Source organism: Bison bison, unplaced genomic scaffold (genome assembly GCF_000754665.1).
Source record: "Bison bison bison isolate TAMUID 2011002044 unplaced genomic scaffold, Bison_UMD1.0 scf7180017864042, whole genome shotgun sequence".
Classification (NCBI taxonomy): Eukaryota; Metazoa; Chordata; class Mammalia; order Artiodactyla; family Bovidae; genus Bison; species Bison bison.
This window is the reverse complement of record NW_011494614.1, coordinates 577,216-589,322: the sequence shown is the minus strand read 5'-3', so window position 1 is coordinate 589,322 and position 12,107 is coordinate 577,216. Positions and strand designations below refer to the sequence as shown.

The window sequence follows — 12,107 nt, the reverse complement described above, 5'->3', positions numbered from 1 at the left end:
AGACGTCTGTGCCCAGCGACAGCGCCCCCTCCAGGATCTCTTCCCAAAAAAGTACCGCCCCCTCGCCCCTCGCCCCTCGCCCCAGACGCCGAGCCCTTTCCTCTAAGGCTTCCCGATCCCTAGGGGAGAGCTGATACAGCTACTCTATAACCTTCGTCTACGGGGTGTCAGTTTCCAAATACACTCACCACTTCCCATACACCCGTATCTCAGTCCTTTCTCTCAAAGACCTTGAAATCTTGGCTGAGCGGCTGTGGTAGTTCATAGTTTAGAATGAAGGGGAAGCATCCTCCTAAAACAGGAAACAGACAATACTGTACCGAGTGCTCGCTTTATAACTTGTACGAGTGCATTTAGTGATCGTGTCCTCTGTCTCATATTCATTCTGTCCTCCCGCCTCTCTCTCTCTCTCTCATACCACGAGGAAGAGGAAGGAGTAGTGCTTTAAGGATGTTTTGCTATTGAAACAGCCCTGCCTCCCCTCCCCCCCCCAAAAAAAATAAACAGTTCACATTTGTGCCTAAGTGTACTGAAACCACTCCAGCCACTTGGAAGAAGAGCAGTTGCTTAGAGTAGATTTCGTCCATCCCCCAGTATTGACATTTTGGTCTGGATCATTCTTTGCTGAGGCTGAGCGTGTTGAGGGCAGGAGGAGGGACTGTACTCGGCTTTATGGTATGTTTAACAGCATCCCTGTCTACATCTGACTCTGCTAGTTAGCCCTTACTAGGCTTTGTGACAATCAAAAATTGTCAAAATGTCTTTAGATATTGCTAAATGTTTCCTAGGGGGCAAAAGTGACCTTTTGAGAACCATTGATTCAAATGGAATGGCTAAATTGTTTCATGTTTTATTCAACAGGTTTTCCTAAAATATTTCAGACATTTAGGAAAGACATGTCTGAAATGAATTTTGATAGGTAAGAAATTGTTTTCAGTTTTCATCTTATTATTTTTTGAAAATGATGTTTACTTTGGGGATGAACGTGTCAGGAAGGTAGAGTAAGATCATCCAGGGCATTTGCAACTAATATATATATATATTTAAAATTTTAATCTACACTGTTAGACACTTTGGAGCGGATAGAGACAGGGTCCTTGCCCATCTCTGGCCTATTATTTACCTGTAGATTTCTGTACCCCTCTCTGTTCCCTCTTCCACTCACCAGAGTTAACATACTATTAACAGTTCATTTTGTTTCCAGTAAAATTTAAATAGCAGATTTTCATTACTTGATTTATTAACATAGCTACTGACCTCCCATCATGAAAGCTGAGGAATGTAACTCACACCACTTCCCTCCTCTCCATTTTCAGTAGTTATATTATATTTAATTTTTCTAACCTTTAAGACTTTAAAGTATTTAAATCTCTACTTCTTGGTTTATCAATTTTAGTGACTATTAACTCTTTTAAAAAATTAACACCTTAATGAACTGCTACTTCCTTCTCTCCTCTTACCCTTTACTTTCCCAATAAACAACAAATTATTTAACAGATTTTATTAAAATATATAATATAGTCATATAAAGTCATATTACTTTACTAAGTTTTATTGTGATTGTGTGTTTTGTAATTATTATTAGTTCTTAGTGCTTTGGGTGCAAGTTGATTCTAAAAGTTGGAAACCAATAACCAATAATCATAATTTCTTGCTGAGAAACCAATACTGTGACTGCACGCTTGTACAAGAAAATGAAAGCCTATGTCCATAAAACTTGGCTCCTAAAAGGAGAACTTCTGAACCCTTGGTTGTTTTTAGTTGTCTTCAATTTTTCTGAATTGGGCTAATGGCCATTCTTTCTTGATTTCCATTTTGCTCTTTTTCTTTTTATTCCTCTTCTTTTTGCTGGAGAAAATTCCTCAGGTAATTATTTTGTATTGATCTCATGGACAGTCAAATTTCTGAGTTCTTGCCTGTCTTAAAATTTCTTCCGTGTTCCTTTACTCTTGGTCTCGTAACTTGTTTCCCTGGGAAGTTAGACAAACAGGACTCCCCCAGATGGAGTGGCTTCAACAGAGCAGTTCTCCAGCCATTACAGTACAGTCATTTCAGAATTAAAACACACAATGTACCAGAAACAAAGCTTCAAAAAAGGAAGGTGGAGACATAAGAGAACTGAGAAAGGTGAAAAAATAACAGTCCTAACGTTGACTAAACTCTTTGGGAAATTTTTGTCTGATATTTTTAGAAGAGCCAGCAAATTACTGCAAAACAAACAAACAAACAAAAAACCCCTGAAACTCAAAGAGGCAAAGGAACTTGAAAAGCAATAGTTACTATTTATTTGTTACCAGTAACAGTCATTTTAGCTAGTCAGTAAATTCCTGCTTCCGGTTATGTCAATGTTAACTGACGGATAAAGCTCCACAATACTTGTGGGATGAATACAGAATGCTTAATTACGATGCATTTAACTTCAGCCCTTTAAAAAGACTGGATTATTGTACAGCTATTTTAAAACGAACAGTATGTTCTAATTTAAATTCAAATAAATGTTTAAACACACATACCATCATTGCCAATGCCAACAATAATGACACACATACACAGAGAGAGGGGTGGTAATTTACTCTCTGAGAGAAATAATATGGTATTGGGAGCCTCTAAGATTTAGAAAGGAGTACTTTGCAAAGAACAGATACGACACTAGCACAGTGTGCCTGACTTTACTGAAGACATAAGAATGGAAGAAAATATTTCCAAGAAATCAGGGTCTTCTAGGGACATTTGTTATTTGATTGTTAAATGTACCAGATTTAAAAGGACTGCTAACAACTCTCTAGGTATACTGAAAACAAGCATTTTGTCTAAATTTCAGAGCTATCTATCACAGTCTGCATCCAAAAGTTCCAGTATCAATACAAACAGAAGAAAGTTGGCTTCAAGAATTGGCTGACATGGAGAAGCCCAGTGAGTGGTTTGGTTCTGAAGCTTTTGCTGGGAGGTGGGACTGCATGCTGGAAAGAGCATGGGGGTAGGCCACCAGGGGAGGTAGAATTAAACCCCAGCACCAACACGAACTAACACTGTGACAACTAGGCAAGTCAGTTCACCTCACTGACTCTTCTTCTTCCTCTATTGGCCATAATAATCCTTGTCTCATAGGACCATTAATGAAGATCAAAGTGAGATTCAACATTGAAAATCCTTGGCACTGAGTCTTTAGTAAATGGTAGCACCTGTGTTCACATCAAGAGATAGTCTGCCATCATATTTTGATACATATCTCTATTTTTTATTATAGAAGTAACATATGCATGCTGTTTTTTAAACATCAAACCACTAAGAAAAATATAATGGGAACATTAAGTTTTTAACTTACTCAGTATATTCCTCAGAAGTGATCATTATGAACAGCCTTTCCTTTAAACTTTATTATTTGTTGTATGTTGGATCGTATGTTCATCAGATGTTTACAGAGCACATACCTGTAATAGGTCAAGTACCTGTCATAGGTCAGTTTTTTATTCTAGCGTCACAGCAACGAATAAAGCAGACAAACCCCTGTCTCAGTGGTCTTCTATTAAAGTGTGGGGGATGGAGGTGACAGTGATAGTGACATAAATAATACACAAAGCAAGTAAATGCACAATGGCTTAGATGATGTAAGTGCTAAGGAGAAAAATAGAGCAGGCAGAGGGCTGGGAAGTGCTGGACAAGTGGGTCAAAGTTTACACAGGATGCTCAGGGAAATCTTCACTGAGAAACTGAAGTGTTTGAGTACAGACCTCGAAGTGTGAGAGTGATGATGATCTCTGGGGAAAGAGTGTTACAGGCATAGGGAAGAGCAAGCGCTTCCCTCTAAAACAATGGAGGCAGCCAGAGTGGCTGCAGTGGAGTGAGGAAGGAAGTGAATTCTAGGTAATAAGGTCAGAGAGATGGTGAGGACCAGATCTTATTCAATGAGAATGAAGTCCGAAGTCACTGGAGGGCCTGCCCAGAGGAGTGACACAATCTAACATAAAAATCAGATGTAGAATTTATATCATATGTTAATATAATATTAAACCTACTATTAGAAAATTTGTTGGAGAAGGCAATGGCACCCCACTCCAGTACTCTTGCCTGGAAAATCCCATGGACGGAGGAGCCTGGTAGGCTGCAGTCCATGGGGTCGCTAAGAGTCAGAAACAACTGAACGACTTCACTTGCACTTTTTACTTTCATGCATTGGAGGAGGAAATGGCAACCCACTCCAGGGTTCTTTCCTGGAGAATCCCAGGGACGGGGGAGCTTGGTGGGCTGCCGTTATGGAGTCGCACAGAGTTGGACACAACTGAAGCGACTTAGCAGCAGCAGCAAACTTGTTAATTATTCCCAAATTAATCTATATAGTTCAAGTAATTGTGATGAGGTTTTTCAGCGGAACTTGACAAGTTGACTCTTTGATCTTGCTTTGCAGCATTAAAAGATAAACTGAGACATTTTCCATTTTTTTGGAGTTTACTTGAGCAGATATGGATTGGAATTGGCCAGCGCCAAACCAGATATGGTTAGGAGCATTCCACAGAGGAGAGCTCTGGAGAGGTTTTTATAGAGAAGTCGAAAGAGCAAACCAAGGAAGTTATTTGATTGGCTATTGCTTAAGGTTGCATTATTTGGGAAAGCCCAGTTGGCTGTTTGCAGTTAGCTGTTCTTAACCTTGAGGCATTAACCTTGGCTCTGGCTTAGGTTTCCCTAAGCCAGATGTACATTTTCCATGTACATTACTAATGTACGTTGTACTTTTGTACATGTACTTTTTTCATATCTTCTTTTATAGTTCCTTTTAATAGAGAACTTATTTGTAGCTCTAATTAATTTATTCTGAGATGTTTTGCAGTTGTCTTTATTGATATAACAATTGGAATTTTTTTCTATTATATTTTCTAATTGGTTATTGTCCATGTATAAACTCGTTTGAAAAGACCCTGATGCTGGGAAAGATTGAAGGTGGGAGGAGAAGGGGACAACAGAGGATGAGATGGTTGGATGGCATCACTGACTCAATGCACATGAGTTTGAGTAAACTCCAGGAGTTGGTGATGGACAGGGAGGCCTGGCGTGCTGCAGTCCGTGGGGTTACAAAGAGTTGGACGCGACTGAGCAACTGAACTGAACTGAGGAAAATTATTGATTGTATTAATCTTGTTATCTGATTCTCTTGCTGAACTTTCTAATTCTAATAATTTATCAGTTAAAGGTCTACCAGACAATTATATTTCCTGTGATTAACAGCAGTTTTATCTTTTTTAATTAAAAAAATTTTTTTTACCTTCCTATGTCAGGAACAACTGATCTACTTTGTTGAAATGACTACGTCGCGTTCCCTTATATACCTATAGCATTCCCTATATATACACCATATACACCTATATATATATTCCCTTCTATACTTACTGTGACTTATGTAATACATCTGATTGTTAGATGTTTCAAGGTCATTTGATTTGGTTTGGTTTGGTGTTTTGACCTCTTCACTATACCAAAAAATACTTTAATGAAAACCTTTGTTCACTCTTTTTTAAAAAAATATCTGTGCTGGCATTTCTGTTGGGCAAAATGCCTAAAACTTATTTTTAAATTGTTCAGGGGCTTCCCTGGAAGGCCAGGGGCTAAAACTTCACCTTCCAATGCAGGGGATATGGGTTTGATCCCTAGTCAGGGAGTTAAGATGCCACATGCCTCACTACCAAAAAACCAGAACATAAACAACAGAAGTAATACTGTGACAAATTTAATGAAGACTTTAAAAAGTGGTCCACTTAAAAAAATAAAATTATTCAGATCCTCCACATAGGAAGTTGGAGAAGGAAATGGCAACCCACTCCAATATTCTTGCTTGGAGAATTCCACGGACAGAGGATCCTGGCAGGCTACAGTCCATGTGGTCGCAAGAGTCGGACACGACTTAGCGACTAAACCACCACCACCACAGAGGAAGGGTCTCATCCTCTGACACCTATCTCTTTTTCCAGAACCAGCTCTGGCTGTACTGGGAGAATGGGCCCACCCTCCCCCTTTACCTCTGTCCCATTGTGGAATGTTCTGATTGGTTTTTCATCATGCCAATCTCATTTGTCTAACCTTCTAGACATTTATTCCAAGTGGCCTGTGTGCTGATGGCTGTCTTTCCCATTCCCAGTATTGCCCTGGAATCTGCAGAGGGAATTATCATGGTGGTTTAATTCAGTGTTTTGAATGGGAACTACTTGACCCCAGCCCAGCACTCCTCCCGCTGAAGACTCTTTTGCAGAATGATGGTCATAAATTAGACAGAATGGTATGCTTAAAAGGCAGAACACAAAAGGGCCTGCAAACCATGATTATAATCAAGTAAAATGTGCATTCCTGTAGTATTCTGAGACTCAAAAGCAGCAAGGAAACATCTTTTACGTCTCCTGCATTGGCAGGCGGGTTCTTTACCACTAGTGCCACCTGGGAAGCCCCAGGAAACATTTTTTAATGTGTTTCATTAGTGGTGCACCTCCTCTGTTTGTTATTTACTGTTGATAACATGTTATTTGGGAAAAGAAAAACATTAAAAGATAAACACAATAAGGGCACTTATTTTCCTAAGAGGCGTATTTTCTTTTCTATGAGACTTCTTTTCTCCTTTGTCAGGACTGATTGACAAATGTACACTCTTTTTTCAGAGAAGAAAGTGCCCTCTGTAAAGAAGGAGGATGAACCTGAAAATCTAGCATCTAAGTTAAGAGGTAACTGGATGTTTGGCATCAACCTCACCTCCAACAAAGATAAACTGCCCTTAGGGAGTCTGCCTGAACTTGGGTGGCGTCCAACCCCTTTAGAAAAGAGCTCCCCTAAGAATATAGCAGAAACTAACACAACAGTGTAAAGCAATTATATTCCAATAAAAAAAGAATATATGCAAGAAGGTGGTGAAGGTAGGGTTTCAGGGCATTTAGACTCTGTGTGTGTGTGTGTGTGTGTGTGTGTGTGTGATGGGCTAGGACTTTACAGAAAATGGTTTTCAAACTACACTGCATAAAAGTTTTTAACTTTCCTTCTAAATCTGTCCCTTTTTTTCTTCAGCAAAATGGATAATTAACCCAGAAGAACCAAAACTAAGTATTTTATGTGAACTGGAGGTAAGAGATGTTTATCAACCCAACTAGTACACCATACTCATGGTAAAAATCACTTATTCAATCTTCCATTTTTTTCTTTCGCTCTTTTTAAAATTTAGTTTAAGGAAGACTTCATAACACTCTTTGAGCCCTCACTGAGAACATTACCCAGCATTGGGCCACCATCTATTCTGACATTCAAACAAGAGAGTTCCAATTTAGGCATTAAGTTCAAGGTAATTTTCATTTACATTTTTTTTTATTTCTGTCATAAATGATGTAAAAAGACACATGATGATTTGCACAAAAGATACTGAACATAATTTTTTTAAGATTTTTTTTTTGATGTGGACCATTTTTAAAGTTGTTATTCAATTTGTTACAGAATTGTTTCTGTTTTATATTTTCGTTTTTTGGCCAAGAGTCATGTGGGATCTTAGTTCCCCAACCAGGGCTGAAATCCACACTCCCTGCGTTAGAAGGCAAAGTCTTAACAACTGGACTGCCAGGGAAGACCAAACTTACTTTAAAAAAAAAAAAAAGCAGGCTAAGAGCTCACTTACTTGAAATAGCACTTAGGGTGGCTGTGTTCATTTCCTAGGGCTTCTGTAACAAAATGCCAGAAACTAGGTGGCTTATGGCTTATGGCAACAGAAAAGTATTGTCTCACAGTTCTGAAGGCTAAAAGTCCAAAATCAAGGTGTCAACAAGTCCAGCCTGGGGGAGTCCCTTCTTGCCTCTTCTGAGCTTCTGGTGACGGCATCAGTCATCGGCATTCCTTGGCTTGCGGCCGCATCACTGTAGTCTCTGCCTTGACTATCACAGCGTGTGTCTGTGTCCAAATGTCCCACTTCTCCAAGGATACCAGTCATATTGCTTTATTGCCCACCCTAATGACCTCCTCTTAACTTCATTGCATCTTCAGAGACCCCATTCTAAGTCAGGCCACATTCACAGGTACCAGGGATTAGGATTAACATAGCCTTTGGAGGAACACAGTTCAACCTATAACAATGGCCATAAGCCTGGAAGCACAGTGAGCGTTAGCTGTATTTAATAGTGTTAAGTGACCAATTAATGTCTGCTTTCAATGGGCAAGGGAGAGGTCACCTTAGTCATTCCGACAGGACGCACACCACCTTGCTTGGCCAAAGAGGTATGGGACTGACTGGCAGAATGATTATTTCCAAACTTGGACTTGTGCTGAGAGCTGCACACTCCCCAAACTGGAACCTCCTTGATTACTTCTTCTGGGGCACACTAAAGGTACAGCCTTATTTGCTGAAAATAAGATTCACCAACAAGTGAGGCAGGGCAGCACAGATATGTGTGCAGGAGTTGACAGGAACGCCCTGTGGATGCAGCAACATGGTTGGTGTTCACTGTTATTTTGTGCAGCACATTGAACTAAGCAATTCTAATGCGTGGTGACACATTAAATACATCATGTAATGTAAATTCTTTCTTGAAGAAAGAAATTCTTTCCTCAAGCATAAGTGTTAATCGTGCAGTCATGTCCAACTCTTTGCGACCCCATGGACTATATAGCCCACCAGTTTCCTTTGTCCATGGAATTTTCCAGGCAAGAATACTGGAGTGCGTGGCCATTCCTTTCTACAGGGGATATTGCTGACCCAGGGATCGAACCAGGTCTCTTGCATTGCAAACACAGCAGCTTCGTTTTTCTGAAGCACAAGAGCTTGTATTGAGCTTTCTTCCCCTGACACCCAGAGATGGGCCTGAGCTTGAGGAAGGCCTTCGGGGCTCCCTTCCACAGAGCTGTCCCTGCACTGGTCTCTGGGCAGGGCTGGTTCCACCTGAATTCCAGGCAGACCTTTCAGGTCTTCTGAGATGGGCCTTGACACTAGTTTAGGTTCAGGGTGGCGGCAGCTGATTGGCCAGCTCTCTTTTCCAGCCACACTCTTTGAAATGTGGATTCGCTGGCCTTGCCCAGGGCTCTGGCTTCTCCTGCTCTGAGAGGCTCTGGGCCTCCATGTGGGCATATCTTCATTTTTTCTCTCCTCTCTTAAGGAAGAAGAGGAGGAGGAATCACCCAAGTGTGAATTCTGTGGGAGCGACCTAAGAACATTTCTCTCCAATGTGGATGTTTCCTCTGATTACAGCAGCTCTGAACTGCCAGAACACGTAAGTTCTGGAGCAGGTTTACTGAGGAAATAGTGTTATTTTTAGACATTACTTTAAACATAAGCAGCATGTTCTTCTTCATCTTCCCACTACATCACCCCCCACCTTTTTTTTTTTTTTTTTTGCCACACTGCATGGCTTGTAGGACCCTAGTTCCCTGAACAGGGATTGAACCTGAGCCCCCAGCAGTGAAAACCTGGAATTCTAACCACTAGATTGCCAGGGAATTCCATGAATTGCCATTCTTAAAAGGGTTCTGCCCCATTCTCTTGGGGCAATGCGAATCATAACCACAACGGGATACCATTTCACACCCCTTGAATGGCTATAACCCAAAAGACAGATAAAACAACTGTTGGCAAGGGTGTAGGGAAACTGGAATTCTCAAACATTGCTGAAGGGGAATATAAAATGATGCTGCCACCTTGGACAAGTCTAAACAGTAGCTCATCAAAAAGTTAAACATACAGATACCACATAACCCAACAAATAATTCCATTCCTAGGTATATACCCATTAAAACTAACAACATATGTCCACCCAGAAACACATATAAATGTTCACAGCAGCATAATTCATGACAGCTAGAAAGTGAAAACAACCCAGATGCTCATCAAGATAGTGTAAAGAAATGTGGAGCATCCAGACTATAGAATCTTTTTTTTTTTTTCCAGATCGTTAATTTTATTTTATTTTTAAAATTTATTTTTTAATTGAAGGATATTTGCTTTACAGAATTTTGTTGTTTTCTGTCAAACCTCAACATGAATAAGCCATAGGTGTACATATATCCCCTCCCTTTTGAACCTCCCTCCCATCTCCCTCCCCATCCCTTCCCTCTAGATTGATATAGAGCCCCTGTTTGAGTGTCCTGAGCCATACAGCAAATTCCCATTGGCTATCTATTTTACATATGGTAATATAAGTTTCCATGTTACTCTTTCCATACATCTCACCCTCTCCTCACCTCTCCCCATGTCCATAAGTCTATTCTCTATGTCTGTTTCTCCATTGCTGCTCTGTAAATAAATTCTTCAGTACCATTTTTCTAGATCTAGATTGCATATGTATATGTTAGAATACAATATTTGTCTTTCTCTTTCTGACTTACTTCACTCTGTATAATAGGCTCTAGGTTCATCTACCTCATTAGAACTGACTCAAAGATGTTCCTTCTTATGGCTGAATAATATTCCATTGTGTATATGTACCAAAACTTCTTTATCCATTCTCTGTCGATGAACATCTAGGTTGCTTCCATGTTCTACCTATTGTAAATAGTGCTGTAATGAACAATAGGATAAATGTGTCTCTTTAAATTTTGTTTTCCTCAGGGTATATGCCTAGGAGTGAGATTGCTGGGTCATATGGTGGTTTTATTCCTAGTTTTTAAGGAATCTCCATACCGCCTTCCATAGTGGCTGCATCAGTTTACATTCCCAGCAACAGTGCAGGAGCGTTTGCTTTTCTCCACACCCTCTCCAGCATTTATTGTCTGCAGACTTTTTGATTCTTTTTCATTCTGACCAGTGTGAGGTGATATCTCATTGTAGTTTTGATTTGCATTTCTTTAATAATGAGACATGGACATGGACATGGACATCACCAGATGGTCAATACTGAAATCAGATTGATTATATTATTTGCAGCCAAAGATGGAGAAGCTCTATTCAGTGCAGTTCAGTTCAGTTCAGTCGCTCAGTCATGTCCAACTCTTTGCAACCCCATGAATCGCAGCACGCCAGGCCTCCCTGTCCATCACCAACTCCCAGAGTTCACTCAGACTCACGTCCATCGAGTCAGTGATGCCATCCAGCCATCTCATCTTCTGTCGTCCCCTTCTCCTCCTGCCCCCGATCCCTCCCAGCATCAGAGTCTTTTCCAATGAGTCAACTTTTCGCATGAGGTGGCCAAAGTACTGGAGTTTCAGCTTCAGCATCATTCCCTCCAAAGAAATCCCAGGGCTCATCTCCTTCAGAATGGACTGGTTGGATCTCCTTGCAGTCCAAGGGACTCTCAAGAGTCTTCTCCAACACCACAATTCAAAAGCATCAATTCTTCGGCATTCAGCCTTCTTCACAGTCCAACTCTCACATCCATACATGACCACAGGAAAACCCATAGCCTTGACTAGACAGACCTTTGTTGGCAGGGTAATGTCTCTGCTTTTGAATATGCTATCTAGGTTGGACATAACTTTCCTTCCAAGGAGTAAGTGTCTTTTAATTTCATGGCTGCAGTCACCATCTGCAGTGATTTTGGAGCCCAAAAAAGTAAAGTCTGACTCTGTTTCCACTGTTTCCCCATCTATTACCCATGAAGTGATGGGATCGGATGCCATGATCTTCGTTTCCTCTATACAGTCAACAAAAACAAGACCAGGAGCTGACTGGGGCTCAGATCATGAACTCCTTATTACCAAATTCAGACTTAAATTGAAGAAAGTAGGGAAAACCACTAGACCATTCAGGTATGACCTAAATCAAATCCCTTATGATTATACAGTGGAAGTAAGAAATAGATTTAAGGGCCTAGATCTGATAGATAGAGTGCCTGATGAACTATGGAATGAGGTTCGTGACATTGTACAGGAGACAGGGATCAAGACCATCCCCATGGAAAAGAAATGCAAAAAAGCAAAATGGCTGTCTGAGGAGGCCTTACAAATAGCTGTGAAAAGAAGAGAAGAGAAAAGCAAATGAGAAAAGGAAAGATATAAGTAAATGAATGCAGAGTTCCAAAGAATAGCAAGAAGACATAAGAAAACCTTCCTCAGTGATCAATGCAAAGAAATAGAGGAAAACAACAGAATGGGAAAGACTAGAGATCTCTTCAAAAAATTAGAGATACCAAGGGAACATTTCATGCAAAGATGGGCTCGATAAAGGA

The 12,107-nt window shown here is 40.4% G+C and overlaps 1 protein-coding gene across 1 annotated transcript in view; it reads left to right on the top strand.

Moving 5' to 3' along the window:
* ERICH6 (glutamate-rich 6) overlaps positions 1-12,107 on the top strand; it is a 45,601-nt gene that overhangs the window by 451 nt on the left and 33,043 nt on the right. The window contains exons 2-8 of the mRNA XM_010835416.1: positions 595-675; positions 862-919; positions 2,822-2,913; positions 6,639-6,701; positions 7,039-7,094; positions 7,193-7,309; positions 9,105-9,218. Of these exons, the coding sequence (XP_010833718.1) occupies positions 595-675; positions 862-919; positions 2,822-2,913; positions 6,639-6,701; positions 7,039-7,094; positions 7,193-7,309; positions 9,105-9,218 (581 nt within the window). The remainder of the gene's footprint in view (positions 1-594; positions 676-861; positions 920-2,821; positions 2,914-6,638; positions 6,702-7,038; positions 7,095-7,192; positions 7,310-9,104; positions 9,219-12,107) is intronic.